The 23264-nt window shown below is 44.4% G+C and overlaps 1 protein-coding gene across 6 annotated transcripts in view; it reads right to left on the minus strand.

Annotated features, from left to right (window-relative positions):
* NECAB2 (N-terminal EF-hand calcium binding protein 2) overlaps nt 1–23264 on the minus strand; it is an 86646-nt gene that overhangs the window by 60304 nt on the left and 3078 nt on the right. For all 6 annotated transcript variants that reach the window (XM_064459312.1, XM_064459313.1, XM_064459311.1 and 3 more), the window contains exon 2: nt 17456–17480. In XM_064459312.1, coding sequence (XP_064315382.1) covers nt 17456–17480 — 25 coding nt within the window. The remainder of the gene's footprint in view (nt 1–17455; nt 17481–23264) is intronic.

Genomic DNA, 23264 nt, shown 5'->3' on the forward strand with positions numbered 1-23264 from the left:
TTTCAGAAAGCAGACAAACGTCATTGCAGCCTCGGAGTAGCACAGCTCTCCAGGCTCTCCTCTGCCTGCAGAAAACCCACGAAATCTACCTGCATTTCCAAACTATTAGCACAAGCTGGATTTCTAGACCAGTTCAATGCACAAAGCTATAGGTGAAGTTAACAGGATTTCCGAGCCTCTCCCTGACCGTAGTGTTTTGCCATTGAAATGTTTGTGTCTTATTTACATAAAAAAAAGGACATAAGAATAATCTAGGATATAGGAAACAAAACAGTCTTTACAAAAACATTGGTATTGCTGCAGGTCATGGTGCTGCTCAGACCGACTGCAAAACCTCAAGCAGAAGGAGGCTGGCCAAGCAGACCGCAGGTGCTGCACTGCCTGCTCCATCCCAGCAAGCCCCGCCAAGACCATCTGAGGGTGATCTGTGATGCAGTTCCCCTTCAGGGAAACCTTAGCAAACCTCCCAGCCAAGAGGAGAGGCAAGCTGAGGTCCGGCTGAGGGAGGCCAGGGTGACTGAGGGGGTTTAGTGCCATGCATTCATAGGAAACCTCTGACTGAGGGCTGAGATGATATTTTGCCATGGGAGAGAGCACAACATTTGCTGTTGCCTGCTATTTCCACCCTAAAAAGAAGCTAATTCCAGACCTTATCCATCCCTCTCATGGAGCACACTGACACGCTGTTGCAGAGAGAAAGGCACTCACACATGATCGGCTGTGTGGTTTCCTACCCGACGAAGTCCCATGGGATGTTTGTGCTGCAGAACAACTCGACTCCTACCGCAAGATCAGCCTGTACATATCTGCACCAAGTGCTGCAATAGTAGTGCTGTGAGAAACACTTAATCCTTATTCTTGTTTTATAAAAGGAAGTTCCAACATCCAAGTATAAGAGCAAAGAAATACATACTGTGGGCTTGAAACTTGAATACCAAAACTGTAGAAGACAGGAGGTAAAAGGGGGAAAAACCCTACTCCTGCTACACTGCAATGGACCAGCTATGTTCGGTAGTGATTTATGAATATAAGAATACTGCTTTCTTTTACATTGCCTTGTTTATTTGGTTGCTCGCTATATGAATACATTTGCTCAGTTCGGTGGGACACTCTCAGGAAAAGCACGTGGGAAGGAAATGAGTGGCTCCAGTGACCCACAGTTTAAGGTCCTTGATATTTTAAAAAAAAAAAGTCAGATCTGTTCACCCAGCTAGTCTTTCCTTCAGCTGTAGCCAGCCTCCAGCTCGGTTTTGTTCTGAAGAGCCCGAGCCTTTAGCCATGGGAAGCTGCAGCTGGGGTGGGCTCGCCCTGCCAGGATGGGGCAGAGACATGCCAAAAAGCCACTGTGGGACACATCACCCCACGGCCCCCGGCTGTTAGCAAGGCAGAGTGTATTTCCACTGTAAACTGCTGCTTTAGTCTGCAGAGAGGTCCCCCCTGCCAACAGACGCATTCTGCTTCCATTTCCTCTACCCAAATCCACCCTCAAACTCCCACAAGCTCTCTCTTTGCCCACTTCACCCTCTCCTAGATGGAGGAGAAATGGGAAAAATATCAGGTATCCTCCCTCATTTGGTTATTGCAAATCTCTCTTTTTAGGAAACATCTACAGAATTTGTCTTCCCAGGCAATTAGCCAACACCACACCCTGAGGTAAAGGATGCGCCAGGCCAGTGAGCACAGTCTCTGATTGCACTGCTTAACAGGGATCACCCTCTCCCTGGCTGCTGACAGTTAAAATGTCAGGCTTCTCATTTAGAAAGCAACAACTGGTTTTCAAAACTTTTGTCTGTGTCCTGCTCAAGCCACATTTGCAGATGGGGTTTTGCAAGAATATCCCGTTTTCCTTTCCCCCTCACCTCCCCAGGATCTCAGCATTTATCACCTCACACCCTTGCCGTGCTCGTTATATGTGCTTTTAATATTTCTTACTATGTACAATCCCACTTTTCTAACTTCTTTACAGTTAACCTTTCTTCCAGTTAAAAGCTGGAAAACCATTTTCACCTCTAGTTTCCAACTTAGAAATTCCTTTTGCAAGCTCTAAACTCTGCTGTTTTCCAACAACTAGATTATAGAATGCAGGGGAGAGGAAACAAGTCTGGTTCCTTTCTTTGAAAAACAAATATTTCATCTTTTTTTTACAGTCTTGTGCAAGCAAGTACTTCCAATTATAGTAGGCACTTTTCCCCCCACTGTTTAACACATACCAAGCATATTCATTAATAACACTATCACTCCAACTACAAAATTATAACAAGACCATTTTGCACGTGGCTGTGTTTGCATATAACCAGGGCTTGAACTCTATAAAGCCCAGGCACAGAACTGCATCCCTCATCCCCTAGTCCTGGTCTCTAGTTTGAAACCCAGCCAGGCAACCTGTGCCATCCCATCGCTCCATTTGCCCAGGCAGAAGCATTTAAAATTCATGCGTGGTCCCTTCCTGCTCATCCACCCTTCCTTTCCCCTTAGCCCACCCCATGGGGAAGTCGCAGGAATCGGTGAGTGTCGCACATTTGCTATCTGCAGCTGGTGCTGGCACTGAGGAAGCCAGCAGCGTGCTGCCCCAGCAGGTCTGCGGCTGCTCCCGCCTGCCAGGAGTGCAGATCGCCCCATTTATCTCCCACAGAGCCAAAAGTAATCCCTCTGTGCTCCAACAAGAATAACAAACCACTAAATAGCATCAGATATTAATTCCTAACAGGTGTATCTATTACAGACTAAGAAAGGAAAAAGGGTATTATACTGTGAGGAGCCTACGAATGTAAATACACTGATTTCAGTTAATCTTGGACTATTTGCCTATATTAATTCAATCGTTTTTTAGGAACTGGGGAGGGAGGTGTAAAGAAACAAAGAAAACAACTGATGGTACTACAAAGGTGAGGAAGGAAAAGCAGCCTTGCTTAACAGAGTGTAGCATGTCTGAAAGCCAACAAACCAGCCAGCTGGAAAAGTAACATCTCCGTGATGAACACAAAATCCTTTGGAAAGGAAAATTAGTCTCAGCATTCTTATTTTTATTAGCGGACCAGGTGCAAACTTGTGTTTCAGTGCTGGCACAGCGGAGCAATACATAACCAAACCACAGTGTGCCTGAAGAATACACAAGCTCTGCGGTCAATTATTTTGACTTAAGGAAAAGAAATCCCATGTTTACATGCCCACCACCAGAAGCGTCTGAAAGCCATCCACTGTGATCATTACTGATAGCAATGCCCCAAAATCTGGCCCCTTTCACAGACTGAGGTTAGGAAGCAGTGAGTAACAAGAGGGCAGAAACAACTTGTGCCTGCACTCTGACAGGCTGGGTGCCTCAATACAGTATCTAATTAAGGCAGAAACTTGGCAGCAGATCTGATCTCAGATCCAAACTCAAAACCCGGGCTGTCGTTTCTTGAGCCTGAGCCCAGCATATACCAGCCCTTGAAAGTTTTGCTGAGCAGCAGCAGGAGCACAGCCAGAGCATTTTCCCTCGCAGCTGAGCTCTGGCTGGGACTCAGCTGAAACACAGACAGGTTTCCCCTCTGCACTGAGGCTGCAGCAGGGTCACAGAGGAAAAATTTCCACTCTAATAATAATCGTCCATGATTTCTACCTGTAAAACTTTTTGAAAGCATTGCAGGATTTTTCCAGAGTGACACACTACCTTCCCACAGTGCAGACAACCAAGCATAAAACCAAAGACACTCACGCTCCTGTGTCTCATGCCCATGAACATCCATATTCACTCTTTACTAACACATCCTCCCAGGACGAAAGTTAGCTAGTCTTGTGCCCCAGATTGCCCTTGCTGGGAGCTACAGATCTAGATGAATCATTGGTTTAGGTTCAGACATTTCTTTCCCTGATGCAAGTCAGTAAGATAATTATTCCCCTCTCTCCAATGTATACTAGCTGGTAACACATGGATTTTAAAAGAGCGAGAAAGATAATAGGAAGAAACAGATACACATGATTTATAGCTGTTCCTGGCCAATTGCCTGAACACAGACTGCCAAAACATATTTTCCTCACAATTGTCTGGCAAAAATTGCTAGCAAATTACAAGGATTATTTGCAGCAGTGTTATTTGTTCTGGATTCAATTTTTGCCTTATTTAATTTTAATAGCTATAATAAACCATCTTCAATAAATACAGCTGATCTGCAGAAGATAACTAATTAAAAGTGACGCCACAACCAGGTGCTGCCCCTTGCTCCCAGACTGCTGAGAGCAGAAGACATCACACAGGCACCAGGGTAGGAGGCAAAAGCACTGATTTTCTTCCATGCAGGATCTGCTGTGCTGCCCCTGAGGGACTGCGCTTCCCAGGCAAACATAGGAAAGTCCTGCTACAGAGAGAGAGAAGTAACAATGAAAGCCATAAGTGAAATTTAGGTGGTCTAACAAGAGAAATAACACAAACCAGGGGTCACACAAGATGCCTGCAGTGGTGGCAACAGCATTTTAAGGAGTTTCTGCACACTGGTCACCTCCACCCAGGCGCGCATTGCCATTGCCACATTGCACCTTGTCACTCATTTGTAATACACTGGGAGCACACGAACCACAGCGTGGATCCAGTTAAAAACAAGGTAAAACAAAAACATCCAGCCTGGACCATCTCTCCACCAAAGGCAGCATCATGCATAAGTGCTCCCAAGGGAAATCTATTGAACACTAATGAGAAGCTATGTATAAAACAATCTCATAGCCACCCCGTGCCTCTGAATGCAGTTTGGGAAACACTTGTAACAATGACATCTTCCCACCAAGGGAAAAGGACAAAACCAAGCCTTTTTTAAGCTCAGTTATGGCAAAGGGGCTCAGAGTTTGCAAGGAAAATCTCAGGGCACGCAGATGCAGAGTGCACCATCAGCTCCAATGCCTGGCGAGGTCCCTGCTACCCTGTATGACGTTCCCCTATTAAGGGACACATATGGGCAGCAAGGATGGTAATACAGAGCAGGGAGGAACAGCTGAGATCCTTTAGACTAATATCTAGCAGTGAAACTAGATATTACAAGGATTTAAGAACCTCAAACCAGAGCTACACCTAGCTTTGATGCACAAGAAAGCAACAAGCTCTTTGGCTGTCCTGCATGAGGGATGAGTGTTTTGCCTGATGGAGGTGGAGAGAGTTACACAAGGCAGTCGGAGCCCCATACTTTGTAGGGTTCCACTCCCAACACTCAAAATGCAAATGTCCACCCCGGGAGCTTGTCCCTGAACTCAAGCCATGCCCCATGGTTACTGCTACACGTCAGCTGAGTCCCCAAAGCCTGCAGACAATTGCACTCATTTAATCTGCCATACTACAGCCAGCAAAGTTACAAAAATCCTTTCCAAGCACTTTAAAATTTCACCTCTGAAAAAAAAAAAACAAAAAACCCTGAAGAATTTAGCAGAGGAATGCTGATTTGCTGGATCTACTTTGGAAAGCTTCCTGGATACAGCAACATGAGGTATTAATAAGACAGATCAAAAAGCGCTGTAGATCCTCAACATCCATCAGTTCCCAGGCTTGCCATTTTAGCTTTTTTTTTTAGCATTTTCCCTTTGCCTTGTGCTGCCGTTTCCACACAGAAAAGACCTTTCCATAGATACCCTCCCCTTCTGAAACTGGAGCGTGGCATTACGGTAAGGCTGGGCCAATGCACACAGCGGCTTCTCCATGAGCTCACAGCTTCACTGCAGCGGGGGAAGCTCCCTGCTCCCTGCTGAACCTGCGCTATTTATGTCCCTGTCTGTAGGTATCGGGTGCACCTGGTGCAGCCAAATCTCAGCAGACCCATGAAGCACTCACAGCTACCACCTCTCAAGAATGCCCTGCTATTTTTGCTTTCTCTGCCCTTTGATGTTTGCTACCTGCTAACGCAAGCGCTGTGGGTGAGCCAGGCCACAGGGATGCTTCCAGCAAGTAACTGGACAAGGAGCCTAGAGTAGATTTGAGGCTTGTATCATGAATTCAGCAGGGAGAGACGGCAAGGCAGTTTTGCATAAAAACTGACCCATTAGCGTGGGAAGCATATGAATATAACATTTCAACTGAAATGGCCTTCAGGACAGCTACAGCTGCAGCTCTCTGGGCCAGCTGGCCGCATCCAGCAATCTCCATGCTCCACAAAAGCCAGCACAAGAATCACCACTTTTAAGGAACAACCAATAAAGCTCACATTTTTTTTGCTAGGTATCCCAACTAGGTAATAGCTCTGTAAATGTTTCATTGTGCCCTTTGCTGGCTGGCTGTCGTCATGCCATGTAGACACATTTACTGTGTACCCAGTTAAATCTCTCAACTTTGCCTCTGGAAAGAAATGCCTTTAAAAATCCTCTTGGCTAATTGAGCTAATTTTCAAAGTCTCCTTGGGAAACCACGATCCATTATTTCCACCCTCACAACTTGAGCAAGGCTATTAAACCTGTCACCATAATATATCTCATTCGCTCCTGACAAGCCTGAGGTCTCTAATGAGGGCTGAAGAAGAAAACCCACATCTCCCAACTCATAGAGAGAAGGAGCAAATAAACCCTGACTTCTTGGGGTTACATCGTCCATGAAACCTTAGTGGGTGCATCTCAAAGCAAAATGAGAGTGTTTGGAAATGTTGCCCTCCAGATCAAATATTCAGCCCAAATTGCCAGGCTAAAGCAGTAATTCCTGCTCGATGTCACCTCACCGTGTCTCTTGGGAACACGCAAGCACTGCTGTTTGCCTCTGACTCTCTGTGTTAAAGGAATCAAAAGGAGGAGCCAAGTGAGAGAATGGATACAGCAGAAGAAAGAGGATTGTGTGTAGAAACACTCCGGCTCCATTTCACACACACACAAAAAAACACCTTAAAGGCTGAACACAGCCCCATTTCCCAACACGACACAATTGCCCAAACACGGACGCTTCTTTGTTCTGCCAGATTAGCATTTGCTAAATGCAGGGATAAACGTTTTCTGAGAGCAAGAGGTTTGACGAACCACGGGAGGACACTCACAGGCAGGCAGGTCTCAGACCACCCTAAGCCTCTAACAATGATAAATAAAGGCAGCAAGAAGGCTTGATTGATGGGTCAGGCTGGAAATCCAAGCACTAGGGCAGACTGGTAGGTGGTTTCCAGTGCAAAAGCTTTGATCTAGCCTGGTCCTCCGCGTTTGACCCCTCCAAGTGAGGTCTGGCAGAGAGCGGAGGTCAGCACGGCCCCAGGGCTGATCTGTCTGCTCAGACAGTGCTTGTAGGAAGACAACCCTTCAGGTCAGCATCACCATCTGAGTTTTTGTTGGACTGAGGTATAGCCTAATAAAAAAGTGTTAAGGTGTGAAAGGCCATGTGTTTAGGCATCTGTCTTTGATGTTCAAATCTTTTTATCATCAATGAAGAAATGTCAGGAAGCCTTGAAGGTTACAGCAGTTATTGACTTTTACCATGGATTTTGCTCAGCAGCTCAATTTTTGAGACAGAGTGGAGAGAAAGGCTAGGCAGCCAGGAAAAGGGAAGGTGTTGGGCAGAGAGGGCAGCCAGGAGCTGCCAGCACAGCCCCAGGGTGGACCAACATGCAAACATGCTTTAATCACAAGGCAGCAAGTACTGTAGGCTGGCAAGCACGGCTGAAGGCGGCCAAATATTAGGTGATGTTGATTTTTAAAAATTTTTTCTTTACATCTGGCTTGATATTCTAGCTGCAGGTTTTACAGCAAAAAGGCAAGGACACAGGTGATGGCCACCACTGCAACTATAGTCAATGGTTTGTACCTTGAATAATGAGGAAAGGATATTCTGCATAGTATCAGTCGGGCACCTGAGATATCAGATATCAACTGAAGTGTCAGCAAGCCAGCTGCACGGAAGGCCTAGGACTCTGTTTAAACTTTCCCAGCTGTGAATAACCCCTGACATGCAGGGAAGCCCCACCATCACCATTGCCACACATGCAGGTCACACGTAAACAAACAGTGCCTCCATCCCCTGCTATCCATGAAGGCTTTCACGATACCTTTTATTTTGGTAGCCTGCTCTTTTAGCAGGGAAAAGCTTTAGGGACAGGAATAACAATTTTAGAGAGTGATGGACCATAAATTGATGCTATGCAGAAATAGGGGGGATATGGACATTTCTGTTTTGGAAACTGAAGCTTATGTGCTGGGTACACCATTAGCTTGAGTTCATGGGGGAGCTCATGGGCTGGATCCAAACCTTTCCCAGCTCAAACTCTGTCTGGTTTAAGCCTTGCACTAGATAAACCACATGTGGGCCCAGATTAAAGCCAGACTGCTATGTAACTGTCAGCCTGTAGCGCATGAGCATACAAATCCTAACCCTATGCACTCAATTCAAAGTCTACTTGGCAGAATTAAGGTGGTCTGGCCAAAAAAAGTATTAAAAAAACCCCTAACAAACCCAGCAAAATCCCTCTTCGTTCTAATATGTATTTGCTTACAAGAAGAGACATGAGAAGAAAAACAAGTCCTAAAAAATCTCAGCTCTTTACTTGTGCTGCACACAGTGTGTATTAGATACCTTCATATCTTTGTTGAAAGAAAAAAGCAGTTCTGAAAGGGCAAAAGCAGCTAAGAATTGCCCTTTCAAGCTGGTCAATTATGAATCAAACCCTGATTCAGTACACTAAGTTCATACGTTTAAAGAGTGGACAGAAGTGCCAGGCACATCTAGTCACAGCCTCTAGAGCATGGCCAGCAACCACCTTTCACAATTTCTATGTTATCTCAGAATTAATCATCTGGTTGATAGGTTTGTTTATTATTTTGAGAACAGCATGTCCTGATTTAAACAGATGTCATCTCTTCAAAACCATGTGCTGTGAACTTTGCAAGGGCTTGGAAGGATAACTGAATATACAGTAGGGAGAGCCAGGAAATTATACAGGAGTCCAAATAACTGAAAACAGATCAAAACTTTCTCCTGGTAAGTAAATGTCTTTACACAGTTTTATAAGGTGCTTTTTGACAGTCTAGATTTCATGTGACAATCTAAATGCCAATCTTTTTAAATTTATTTTTTAAAAACAAGATAAATACATTTAGACTGGTCATCTGGTCATGGAAGAACCTACCAGATTTATCCATACTTAGAAAGCCTGATTCATCACTGCATTTTTCCACTTATATGTGGGTGGCTGCTAATGCTGTTTTTGTTATTCAAGAATTATAAATATTCTCTCTTAGAATTAATGATTTAATTTGCATACACCAGTGAGATATGAATAGCCCCAGGTTTAACCTGTGCATGAGGAGCAGTAGCCACGCAGAAGTAATTACCCAGGTCTGGAAGATAAGTGGTTTTGATGAGTGGTAGCCCATTACGGCAGGGACTTCAAGGCTCCTGGGAGCTCACAGTAAAAGCATAACTTCAAAATAGGTGCCCAGCTGTGGAAGGTAGAATTGTGTGCGCAACAGGGGGGTTACTAGGTGTTTGGGGTTTGTTGGTTTTTGGTTGGTTTTTTGTTTTGTTTTGTTTTTTTTTTATCTGATACAGCACATGGAGGTACCGTGGCCCTAGCTTGGCATCTTTTTAAGACCTGACAAAAGCACCCAAAACTACAATGTCTTCATTTGTCTTCCATGATGCTTTGGGTGCCATATTACTGAAGTCCCAGCTGCTTACCACCGTTCAAGTCCCATGCCAGTGTATTTTCCAAAAGGGCCTCAGACTGATGGGGAAAGGTAGGGATTTAAGTACTTTCAGTCATAAAACCATCTCATGGACAATTACCACGCTAAATTCCAGCCAAAGAGTTTTCTAAAAATATTCCAATAAATTAAGAAGGTAACTAATAACAGATGCCTGCTATTTTTAAACTCAGAGAACTCCAAAGTGAAGGTTTTTTTTCCCAGTAATCAGATGCTTTAAAGAAACCAAACCCCCAAAAAACCACCACCACCACCACCCAAAAAACAAAAACAAAAAAACCCCAAACAAACAGGCCCAGGCAGAGTGAGCAAGCTGAATGGTGACAGCTTCTTGGGTTTCCAAAATAAGGAAATGACTAAGGTACAACCACCACTGCAGGCAGGACACAAAGCAATCAATACACAACATTTGGCACATGTTGCAACAGCAGTGCTGTGCTTGGACTGTAATCCCATTTTCCTGACCCAGAAGTGACTCCTCTAACCTGCAGCCCCACAGACGAAGAGCCCATGAGAACATGAAGCATTGAAAGTGAATCCTAAAAATGAGTCTTTAGACCAAATACTCACCAGTGCCAGTTCTCTCTTTCCCTCTCTCCTGTGCTCCCAGATTGCTGGATCTGGAGAGCCATTTTCACCCCTTTTTGCCCATATTTCTGTATTAATGACTCAAGCTCAGGGGCACACTCAGAGTGAAAGTGGGGAAAGGAAACATTTACACAGTGATCTGGGTCCAGTTGCTGTGAATTTGGGCTCTAAGCACATACATAGACAAACACCCCTTTCTTCCTGTTCTGGGCTCACTAGAGGTGATCAAAATAATTTCTCTAAACTGAGGTTGGAAAGAGTGGGTGAGACTTGGGAAACTACTACTGTTAAAATCCTGCAAACTTCCCAGATCCCCAAAGTCCTTAGAGGAACAGTGTCGCCTACAAGCAAGACACAGAGAACAGGCACACATCACTTGGGAAAGGCTGGAAACTGCCAGGAGTTTCACCCACATGCTCTTTTGGAGAGACACCACAGCAGGACTTGTTCAGCCCTCTGCTGAGGGCCCATGGCTTTCCCTGCTCTCCCACCACCATTCCTTAATCAAGAAACACACTTCATGGAAGAACCTCAAGCCTCAGTCTCTTCATTTGCATACTGGTGATTAACAAGACCAAGTCCTACTTAGGCGACAATTATGACATGCCTCAGTTCTTTAATAGATCAAGCTGGGTCTGAGAGAGGTGCCTGAAGTTTTTTGTTTACAAGGTTTTCTTTTTCTGCCCTTTTCCACCTTTTGAAGCTTGAGAGCTCCACAGACTAACAGGACAGCGGTGGCATAGGATGTTACTGGCACAAAGCCATCAGGCAGAGCAGCACTTCTGGTTTATATGTAAGAGGAGGAGCTTGCTCTACTCCCAAGGCCACATCCCCATTGCCAGCTACCCAGGGTCCTTACCAGGCCAGTTTGTTAAGATGCTGATGTCCAAAGATATTTATGTTCCCTGCTTGTCAGCAGCTCTATATGTGCCCCCATCATTTATAGCACAATCTGCTATGAGGCTTGCAACACTGGGACATACAGACCTTTACTTATGAAGAATAATGGCATAAATCTCCTTTAATGGGCTCCTAAGTGACTAACAGATATCTGTGTGCAGCTATTTAAAGGACAAACCCTACTTGGATAGGAATGGGCACAATTCCATTGCCCTTGACGGCTCTTAACCAATAAGCCCTTTCCAACCACCTATTCCTGCTGCATTCATGCTTCCTTTTTCCCTTTATTAGCTCTGCTACGTCCCCTGCAGGCCTTAAGCTGATCATCCAGATGACCTAAAAACCAAAAGCTCCTCTCAGCATTTGCACTCCAGATCTCTATGTTAAGTTTATAAATTAAATTAGTTTAATCCATGTTCATACTTCATTGTATTTAATTTTTGATAACAGCAGAAGCTATTCAAGACAGCATGTGTTGAATGGCTTTGTTCCCATCTATACCTTCCAGGGAGAAGCACAATGGTTTGGGCCAGTTCTTGGTGCAGAAGTCACAAGGATAGCAGCAATAGGAAGGTGCCAAATTGACCAAACCAGTGTACTAATTCATCCCTGGTCACTGTCAAGTGAAATACTGCACCACCGCCAGCTCCTCCTGCCATTTTCTGTAGGTGCTCTATAACCATATGCTGAGGTTTTGGAATGTTTTCTTTTGCATCTCTCTTCTTCGATGGCAGAGGTCCAGAGGAATCACCTAACCCCCAGTGCCTGGCAAGCCAACCCCACGAGTGGGGCAGACTGATGGCCATTTCCACAAACAAGATGTAGTAATTATGGCAAAAACTCCAAACTAAACCACAAGATTAAAGCTAGATGCACTTCACATTTAGTTACACTCAAGACATCAGAGTTGTGTAGTTGCAGTGACTGGAGATTTCAAGATAATAAAACTCCGGTTTTTGGGAAGGAACATTTCTATAGTGAATCATTAGCAATTAACCTGTTCTGTCAAAATAAGACCATCTTAATCTTTCAAAGAGAATGCTGGACTATTTAACTTATAATTGATTAACAGCTTTCTAAAGAGAGGATTAAAGTACACAGTAGATAACTCAGATGATTGACAGCTCTGCTTCACCAGCCTAAAACAAGATGCCTCTGTTTTCCTACCACATGCCAATTAAACGATTAAGTATTGTTTACTGGAACCAGGAGGATTACAAGACAGTAGGTGGATTTATTAGCAGAGAAAGGAAAAACAATCCTACACAGAAGAAAAAGATTATTTTGAATGACTAACAGCCATGCCCTTGCAAAGCATGACTAGAGCGAGCTGAATTATTCACTGTCAGAAGGTTACACCCCAGCCCTTCACCTTTTTTTCAGACCATTTGCCAGTTTATCCAGATGTCTCCAATGTGCTCATCATTTCAAGGTGCACTATCCAGAACATTTGCTGAGTTTTTCATATAAATAGTGGTAAATTCAGCTGCTTGATATTATCAACGGGGAGAAGGTTGGGGACTTAACTCACATTAGAGACAGAATCTCACTTCTCTGGGGCAGGAGACCAAGACACCTTTTAACGACCAAGAGCTGCTTCATTAGCAGTCTCTTAGTACATGTAGGCACTGAGTCAAATCACCTTGATATTGTTTCTGCCATGTTCATGTATCCATAATGTGTTTTACCATCTTGCACCAAGAACATCCAATTTTACATGAATTAACTATTTATGCCGAGGAGCTTTGGAAGGAAGGGGAGGAGGGAGGAGCTCTTGAATTCACATGATTAGGCTCCATAGTCACTGTGTCTGACCAGCCATGTTGCATTAACACAGTATGTACCATTTTTACCAGGCATGGGGTGAAGGCAGGGTGGTAGAAATAAAGATGCTGAAAAAATTTCCAAGTTTATGACCTCTTGACTGTAGGAAGCTGTACATTAAATGAGACAATCCCTTAAGCTTACAATCCCCCCTTTGTCTTTATGTGACCCTTTAATCATCTGATCTATGGATGGCAAAAGTTAAATAAGATGTTCTAGTTAAACTAGATGGCAAGAGCTGAAGACTTCCCCTGATCCCCCCCACACCCCTCTTTTTCTGTAAGGCTTGTACACAGGTCTGTAAGAGTGGCTTTAGCACAGCCAAGGAAGCGAGAGTTGCTAGTTTTGGGTAGCTGCCAGTGTTCCCTGCCCTGGGAGCTGTCTCCCCCAGTATGCCACTGGCACACAGCACCGGTTAATGCTTTGTCTCAGCTGGTTAATTAAAAAGAGCAAAATCCCTGCCAGAGAACCACCTCTGCAGGTGTAGAAGCAGCAGAAGCCTGTTAACAAAGTAAAACATTTTGGGAACCTGTGAGATTGTGTTTTCAGCAGCCTGTCCAGGGCTCAGGGTCCCTCCCCTGGATTCTGACAAACATCTAGACATGTAAGATTTCCATTTTTCAGTGGAGGCCTGTGTATGGCACACAGGCCACCTGTGGTGCGACATGCAAGCGCCAGGCTGATGCTTCCACTGTTCCTTGGAGCTGTAACAGGTAAAGCCATGAAGAGACTGAATTTCAACAAATCAATAAATTAAGGGCCAGAATGTCAAACATAAAATTGTGAAAAAGAGATCCCTAGGGATATTAAACACAAAGATATTACCCCTGGCTCTGGAAACTGAGCCACAGTTTGTGGGGAGGCTGTAACCAGGGGAAATATTCCTGCACATCTCCTGCAGCAGCTGCTGTGAGCTGCAGGGTGCTGGAGGGGCAGCTGTGGGAAGTCATGAACCCAAAATGCCACAGAAGAACCTACTGAGCTAATTATGAAGAGTAGCCCACTCTGTTATCAAGAGTTAAGCAAATACGAATGGCTGGTGAAGCTGGATGCCATGACTAGCAGATGTCTCAAGAAAAAAAACAGCATCTGGAAAAATGCAGGGAAAGGCATTGTAGGACATACAGTCCTTCAGGAAGACAGCCCCAAGATTACAGAAACAACCCTACTCGGTGATATGGGAAAGCAGCCTCACTGAGATCGACACGTGCCCAGGCACCTCGCAGGAACCAACATGGGGACAGAGCTGCCACTTAAATCCAGACTACTTTGTGACAGCCTGTCATCGAGGTCATAAGAAGGAAAAGGCAGCACCCCATTTGCCTGGCAGCATTAGTCCCATGGAGAGCACCACATTTTGTTGTCCAAACAGTAGGTCACCTGCATCGCAAGCAACAAGAGTAGAAGCAGAGATGGAGGTAACTCTTTCTTCAGAGAACATTTCACCTTTATTAAGAGAGCCAGCTGTGCCCCCCTGCAGTGCCCATCCAGGGCTAGGAAGGGGCAGGACAAATTTCAGAAGAGCAATTGCAGCCAGCAGCCTCACCGGGGCTTGGAGGGGAACTTTTCTGCCTACGCTCAGAGCCTTTGTTCTCCTCACCCCCCTGCAAGCCCAGCACTCAGCCCTGGTGCACCCCTGGCAGTGACAGCTCTCACTCTTAGCAGTTCAAATTCCTGCCCAACACCGTCTTTGACAACGAGCCACCAATTTAACCACCAGACATCAGGGTAGGGCTTGTCCTGCTAGTGCCTATTCAGCTGATCTGCCCAAGCTGATTATGGGTCCTGACACATTAGCCCATCATCATTACACCCAGTGCATAAACAGCTACTGGATGGCAGATGTGTTGCTGGCAATCCGCACTTATTTTAACATTTTGTGACCTAGGCAAGAGCAGCTTCAGTTCTTCTGATCTGTGCAAGCATCTGTGTTTGAGTTTTTATTGGGATATTACTGGTTAACATGGAATAAATATTTTCAGACAAATGGCGTCCAGGAGAATACCTGCAAAGGGCTAAACACCTTTTCATGTCTGCACAGTATGGCCAACCAAAGAGACCACTCATCCATGAGCAATGCTCCCCACAGGCATTATGTTGTGGGGTACCTGACCCCCAGGAGGGTACCTCTGCTGGGCAGGACAGCGGCTCCTTGGAGAGGTGTTTGGGTGCCCAGAATGACTGATGGACACCCCAAGGTCAGCTCCAAGATATTAATCTCTGCTTCTTTGCTCAAATCCAAACTCCCTCTGGTCAGATGAGCAGGACAAGAAAATGCTTTTAAGTGTCACACGCTACCCAAGCCATTCGCTGCCTTTCTGTCCATGTGCAGTGGAGTGATCCCGCCTCTTATTCACATGGATCACTTACCTGAGCCTTACAAAGGGAGGAACATCCAGGGAGAAGACCCAGAGTGAGGGGCAGAGGTAAAAACAACAGGTTTGCTGTTGCTGATGGAAGCACATTGTTTGGCCTTTACCAACCTGTTATTCATGCTAAAACACTGAAGGAGTGTTTGCCCGTCATTAGTAATAGAGTATAAGGTTGCAAAAACAGGAGCTTTGGATCAGTTTTAACAAGAGCAAAGGAAGTAATCAGCAAAACTCACCAGCTTTCCAAAGGTACAACTTTCTTCTCAGATACCCATTGCCAGAGCAGACCAAGTGGGTCCAAATGCTCATCATTTCCCCAAGCTATCACCCACACCCCAAAACACAGATTCATGGCTTGCTACTGGCACCTATCAAATACACCAAGAAAGCTGTCCCTGTAGTAAGAGCTACACTAAAATCTAACCTCCACGACCTTGTAATGTGGTAAAACCACCAAAACGACAGCTTTGCCCTCTTCGCTGGGTTGGAAAAACATGTCTGTCTGCCCCTGGCAGGCAGCGGGTCCTTCCATTGTGCTGTGGTGAGCAAGCAATACCAAAGTTTCAAGAACAACTCCTGTGCTGCTCTGTTCACCCACCCTAGAAAAGCCTTAATATTGCACAACAGTCAAACAAGGTTTTGTACTTTGAGTTCTGATTCTTCAGCTCCATCTCAGCTGTTATAAATTTAACTGAGACTAAAACAAAAGCGCAGCATCATATGACAGACTTGAAAAGCAGTCACTGGAAATAACTATGTCAAGACCAGTACATTAAAGTGCATCCTTCCAAGCGTTGTTCAGCAGAGTAACATTGGTTATTGAAAAAAATCACTGCTTTTTGTTTCAGCTGCCCTACACAGAGGCTGTAAAGGAAACTGGAAGTTGGCTGCAGCAGGAGGGAGGCTAAACATGGGCTTAGCAAGGAACAGTTTCACAGGTTGAAGTTTGGAGCAGCATTTTCAACTTCAAACTGAGATGGGAATAACTAAGCACAGATTTTAGCCTAGTATCTGCATATCATCAGACTCTCCTGATGGACAGCAAGTGGCAACTAGGACTTCATTACAAGCTGGCAACCCCAGCACGCAGCTCCACAGTGGCAGGCGCACCAGCCAGCAGACGGCAAGCAGGCAGCATCTAATATTTCATCAGGCAAAACCTACAGGTCTCCAATTATGCAACAGTTAGGTGGCTCGGGAGGCTGTGAAGTATGACAGCCTGGGTGTCAAGAGCACATGTTCATTATTCCCTGTAAGCGGCACTTCGAGAGCTCTTCCCCTCATGCCAGCCAGCTCACAGCATCTTTTGCTGCTTTACCTAGGGGCAGTGATCACACCTACAAGCTCTTACAGAAATCAGGTATCTCCCTTTTAAATCTGGTAGGGGAAAATACAAACTCTCCCCTGTGCTCCTCTGCACAACCTTCCCGCATATCCCTCTGCAAACACACACTGGTTTGATGCATATTTAATTTTCTTGTTGTACAACAGGGAAAGAATAGAGACTAGCTCTTGGGATTTTGGCTAGGAGCTAAAATTAAACAACTTTTCAGGGTGGAGAGAGATCCTGGTATTGGTACCCACTGCTTCTTTTTCCCCATAACTACACCATCTCACAGCAGAACAGCTCTCTCGTTTCAGGATCCCAAGTTATTTAATGAAGACACCTCCATGTTACTCCCCATCTAAGGACAAGACTATGCTTCAGCAAAGTTGTTCAGCTTTCTACAGACACAGACTGAAAACACACATCAATACATGTTGCTCCTCAACACGTATTCCAGTCCTTCAGGAATGAAACTACTAATATTCACAGATGAGGTCTCTTTTGCAAAGCTATTCCAAGATTACCAGAAGGTGCATCCTCACTTATCACTTAGCTGTGATTTCTTTTTTATGTTCTTTTTTTGTGAAATTGCCCCAAACCTGGGGGATCTCACCATGCTGACTCGCACACTGGCATGACATCCTTCTAAGAATATCTCCCACCCAAAGAAACAACAAACACTTTCCTGAGGCTTAAATAGTATTAGCATCAGACCCAGTAACCTGAACAACATTGAAACAGTTAGATGTTACTATCAGGAAAAACAGTAATGTGACAAAAGTTCAATCAAAAAATGTGAAATATTAATTTAGAGACTTACCATTTTTGTCAGCTCTTCTGAAAATCTAGAATTGAAAGAGAGAGAGAAACATTTTTTACTATGCTGTTTGACTTGTAGGGTTTTTGGTTTCAGTGAAGCCCTTAGCACCAGGACCGTATTTGACACCATGCACAGGGCAGGACCACACGCTCTAGCCCCCAAAGAGCCAATTCAGGTGCTTTACTGAGCTTGGCCTTCCCAAGACCCAGCCTGTGGCCCCCAGACCCACAGGCTAGGCAACCACCTCTGGGAGAGAGTACCAACAAGTTTGGCTTTGGAATAACCAGTGGAAAAGGAGCTAACTAGCAAAATAAAGATAACACAGAATGTTTCCAGCAGTTCATATATTTCCCATCTCCCTTGCAGAATAAAGCTGAAAACACAGATCCAAGACAAAAAAACAACACAATTTTTTTTTTAAATTGCAATAGCCATGCAGACATCCCAACCAATTTCTCTAGCATCAACATTACCTCTTAAAACAAGTTTCACAGTTCTGCACTGCTGAAACAGATTATTTATAATATTTTTTTTTAAAGAGCAAGTTTCCTGCGAGGGAAAGAGATTATATTTAGGCTTAAACCTACAGCATGGACGAACAGCCCAGAGAGAGGAATCAGATAGCATTTTAGAAGAAAAAAAATCACAATAACATGTAGTACAGTAGAGTTTGCCAAGGAGAATGACAGCAGAAACAACTGCTATTTTTCTGACTATCCTCATTTTAGGAATAGTCCCCTGACACAATGCAATTAATAGCAAAAGGTTTGTGCAAAGGCTGAAATCTTATAGGTTACTGCCAAAAATGGCTGCTAGCACATGTTTGGCCATAAATTACCAAATAATTAACATGCTCATAAACTGGACAGTAAAAGGGGAAACGTTCTCATTATCTATTCAGACTTGACCCTACTAATTTGAGCAAGAGCAGAAATTTTGGCTGTACAAATAAAATTCCCTGCAGAGGGAATAAAAGCACCAGCAGGACAGATCAAAGTCAGCCATAAAAAAAGGAATATTTTGTTTTCTGGGTCATAAAATAATAAAAAAAAAAATCAGAAGAAATACTGCTGCACAAAACAAGAAAACCAAGAGACAAATCAACTTGCAGCATGTGCTATTTAAGTGAATATGGCTCAATTAAGGAATATTAATCATTCTTTTCCCCAAAGTTCTTCCTAAGCTGCAGAGGGTGAAGTCAAAGCTGGACTTTCTGGCATACTTTAGCAGAGGCAAACAGTCTCTGCTTAAGGCCAACCCAAATGGTGGGAGTCACCAAGTCCCAGCTTCAAGAGAGGATCATAAAAACCCTACAAGGATTACATTTTGTGACGACTCCAAAAGTGCTTACTTCATGGGCTGACTTTTTTTTTTTTTTTTTAAGAGCAGTTAGAGGTTTGGGAGGAAAATCCCACCTGTCTCCATTCTTATGGAATTCTTCGAGGTTAAATATGGGTTTTGAAGGACTGGCCAGTCATGGCTTGTCTATGGGAAGTAAGAATGAAGCCAGCTAGGACAAGCAGGACCCCAGCCAGCCTCATGGCTTTGGAAAGTATCACCCAGCCATGCACAATACGTCCTGCCCAGAGTACAAAATATTCCTCTTTTCCTGACGTGGACACCCCAACTCCTCACTCCCCACGAGCACCTCCAGACAAGGCACTTCTCTTTCTAGCTGCTGATTATTTCTCTTTTTTTTTTTTTTTTTGTTTCATTGCCACATCCTTCTATTACTGTTCCCACTGCTTTGAAACAAAGACATTACATCAAGCAGCAATATCTATTTTAAGGTCCTGTGGGAGATTGCCACCCCGCTAAGCACAACTGTCAGAGGGAGAATGGGAAGGCAAAGACAATAGGCAATATGGAGCTAAGTGGGAGAAAGGCTCAATCTGCAGCACTCTGGTCTGTGGAGCCACTAACCTTGCAATGAACTCTCAGAGCAAAAGGAAGAAAAAATAAAATTAAAAAATAGAAGAAATATTAAGAAATGGAAGTATTTATGTCCAGCTTCACTAAGTGAACTTTTCAGAGCTTTAACTCCCCCAGATACTCCTAGAGAGTATGACTATTTGTAAATTAACAGGTTGATGGAAGATCACATCAGGTCTGTTACCTACCAAGGCTTATTCTACAGGACTGAGCTCTTTAGTTTTTATTGCTAATGAGCAAGATTTATTGCTCCAATTTAATTGGACCACCTAAAATTTGCATACACACAAGAAATTTAAAACAGGACTCTTGGAGGGAAAGCAATTTAAGATAAAGTCATCTGTTAACACAGGCAGGCGGTACATCAAGGTAGAACACTGGAATGAGCATCAGGAGGCTGATGAAGATGTAATACACTCCCTGATAGCTTGGTAATGCTGCCAAAAATGCTGGCTCTGTGAAGACCCAGGATTTACACCCTAGGTCAGCGAACAGTGCCCTCCCACACATAGCCTGAAGATGCCCTCTGCGCACGTCTTGAATTAGTTGTTCCACTGTGGGAAGGATGGGTGTGCCTTTGGTAAGGGAAAGGTGTAATATCTGGTGATGGAAGGGAAATTGCAGCCCCTCACACCTCCCCTGCAGACCAGCAGGGCAAACCCCAGAGACCAGTGCTGGCCTCCCAGGGAGCTGGGGGAAGGGAAGGCTCCAACCAGCTGCAGCAATAAGGGAATACAAGCAAGTTTGCTGTGTCATCTCCAACGCAGAGGCTGCAAAGCTGGCCTACCCCAGAGTCACTCTCTGCAGGCTTGCAGTAACTCCATTGGTGCTAGTCTCACTCAGTAGCGAAGTCGCTTAGACTTAGTCAAGGCAGCAGCCCTGAATATCAGCAAGAGTGGAGGCGATGAAATATTGATGGAGTAACACCCTGTCCTGCCAGGCCCTCGGCAGCAATTGGCTTCCCGCTCCTCCACCCCAGCCGAGGACCATCCCCAGTGGCAGAGGGCTTCATGAAACAGGAGCTGTCAGCACCGCGTAGCCTGACCAGGGATGTTTTTTCCGCTCCATCTCCCCCAGTTCTCCAACCATGAGGGCAACGCACCACTTTCAGATGGCAAATGAGAAATTACCCAGTCCAAAAAGTACAACAGCAACCATCTTTCCCCATCAGCTACACTTTAAACCTATTGAGTCTCCTGAAGCACAGGCTAAGTCACATGGAGAGCCCACAGGATGACCACAATATGGGCCAAAATAACCTATTTTATAGGATTTACACAGGCACTGCATGCAGTTTGCTGTCTGCAGCATACTTATTCCATTTACCAGGTGTTTAGATGAATATAAATGGTATTTTACTCAGAGCGAGGAACCTCTGTCAAGATTTCCAATAGCTTTTTTGAAAGTGTATGTTTTTACTGTACTACTGGGTACTACAGGTACTTGGCTGGCAGAAGTAAGCAATCTAACACTAGTGGTAATAATAAACTTGAAAAAAAATTGATGGTTTCAAATGTAAACATTCAGCTCTGCCTTCTCAAAGCTCCTGCATGAGAATGTGTGACACTGGAGGCTGCTTAATGGAGGTTTTCTTGCCAATTTTATTAAATTGACACAAGCACTCCCCTAACAAGCCTAAGAATTATTATAGGGTTTGTAGAGGTTGTTATTCCTTCAGCAGGTTAATGTGATGTTGATTTAAAATACAGTGCAACAAAGCTAGAATTTTGTTTTCCATTATAATCTTGGTGCAGAATCAAGAACAAACAAAATCTAAGTCTCCTGGGTGAGGAAAGCCTATGGGTGAGAAAGTATCCAGATACATAGATATACAGTAAAACCCGACTGCTCCAAAGCAAGGCTGCTACAGAGCTCCAGGTCTCATGGGATCTTTCCCACTCCAAATCCAATCTTCTTTTTTTTTGGTCTCCCCAAGAGCAGAGCAGTTAACACCATACCCTAGCCCCTCCTTTCACTCTTACCTTCTCCTTAGACTTTACCTAGCTGTCATAAATAAAAGTTGAATGAGACAAGCAAGAGTTGCATTAGATGTTTCCACGTTCACAGCACTAGAAGTTACTTTTCCATAAACACCAGCCCTGTGTACAGCTCTATTTCAAGGGCCTGCTTACAAAGTCCTGAAGAGAAATGTTGAACTTTTCTGTGTGATTATGTACTTTGCAGTGAGCAATCTCCAAATGCACAGAGCCCAGTCGGCCCCAGCCCTTGCTTTCCAGCCATAACCTGTCAGCATGACTTGAAAACACAGCTTTTAGGGCCTTTCCATTTCACTTGGAGAAGTGAGAAGGTAAAGGAGGACACAAGAAGGGGAGTGAATCAACCTTAAAAAAAAAAAAGCAGAAGGTAAAAGGTCAACGAAAAGGTCAAAGCAGAAAGTGATTGATAAGGGATTCCTGTGGCTGTGATAGCTTTGCTAGTTAGGGCTGCACTGGAAATTGCATCATTGACAAAACAGTTGGAAAAACGTGCCAATTCTTTGATCTACATTTGGGAATGCACCCTTCACACAAACCAAATTATCTGTCTTCAATATCCAAACATTTCACTCAGTCCCATGGGGCTGAAGAAATGCAAATCATAGTTGATCATGTAAGAGATGGTGCAAGAGAAGCCACAAGCAGGAGAGCTGGACTTGAAATTATCTTCCTGACCATGTCGAGGAAGGAAAGAGGCAGGTAAGGGTCAAAATTAGTTTTCAGCAAAAGACAGAGCAGATCAGACAAAAAGCTTCATCTGACCTGAAATTAATGCCACTGCTTTCTTCAGGAGCATTTAAAATAAAGCAAAAAGCAATGAATTTACTCACTGTTGGTAAAGCCAGAAAGGTGGCAGAGATGTCAGCACCCTTGGAGTGCCCAGTCCTGCCACAGGGATGCTCACCCATACCCAGAGCTGAAACTTACTTTAGACGCCAAGTAGGAGATGAGCTTTTTCAACGGGTTCTCCCTGGTGTAAAGCAGACATGGTACCTTCACCTGCAGCCACTGTGGCTGAGCAGGTCTTGCTGGAGTTCACTCACACTCCTGCTGTCAATGCAGGTTTTTAACAGTGACATGAAGGCAGGAAGAGATGAGTAAGAACAGTTGGTAAGTCAGCATTGAAGCACTCCCAGACAGGGCAATACCTGTGTAGACATTTCCCATGCCTTGGGAGCCATCCACCTCAGCTCTATATTCCATGTGGACTCATTCACATTCAGCAAATATGATCCGATATATGCTTACCCCCACCCCCCCCCATTCTCCCTTTCATAAGTCTTGTGACATTTGCGGATTTGTTCCAGACTGGAAATGCCACCACACATGGATTTGAGCCACACTGTGACAGTTTCAGCTTCCTTTTATTAAAGGGGTTTTGGCCTTGTGGGTGCAGGGACAAGCTCAGAGCCTTTAGAGGGCATCTTTAAGCACCTCAGAGGGCAGATAGAGAATGTAGAATTACCATGATCTCGTATCATATGGTGTGGACAGACACTAGTTGTCTACAGCAGATTACACATGCTGCCAACCCTGAACATTTGGCTTTTACATATGGAGCAGCCTTGTGCAATCCAGACCCACAGACCAAACACCCAGAGGGTGAGCACAGGATGGGTACAGACCCTTTGCTCAATCCCAACCCCTGACTGACATTGTAGAAGCTGACCATTAAATGCAAAGTGATGTTTTCAGGTTCCTAGAGTGATATGTCATCTTCGCTTGATCTACTACCACCACCAGAGAGCATCTGTTGCTCCCTAGTTTTACTTGCTGCCTATTTTAGGAAATGCTTAGGGCTTAAATTTCTTCTTCATTATTCTGCTACCAAGGTTTAGTTAATCTGCAATTTTAGCCCCTTTTTACACTTGGAAACCTAT

Source organism: Phalacrocorax carbo, chromosome 8, assembly GCF_963921805.1.
Source record: "Phalacrocorax carbo chromosome 8, bPhaCar2.1, whole genome shotgun sequence".
NCBI classification, from domain to species: domain Eukaryota; kingdom Metazoa; phylum Chordata; class Aves; order Suliformes; family Phalacrocoracidae; genus Phalacrocorax; species Phalacrocorax carbo.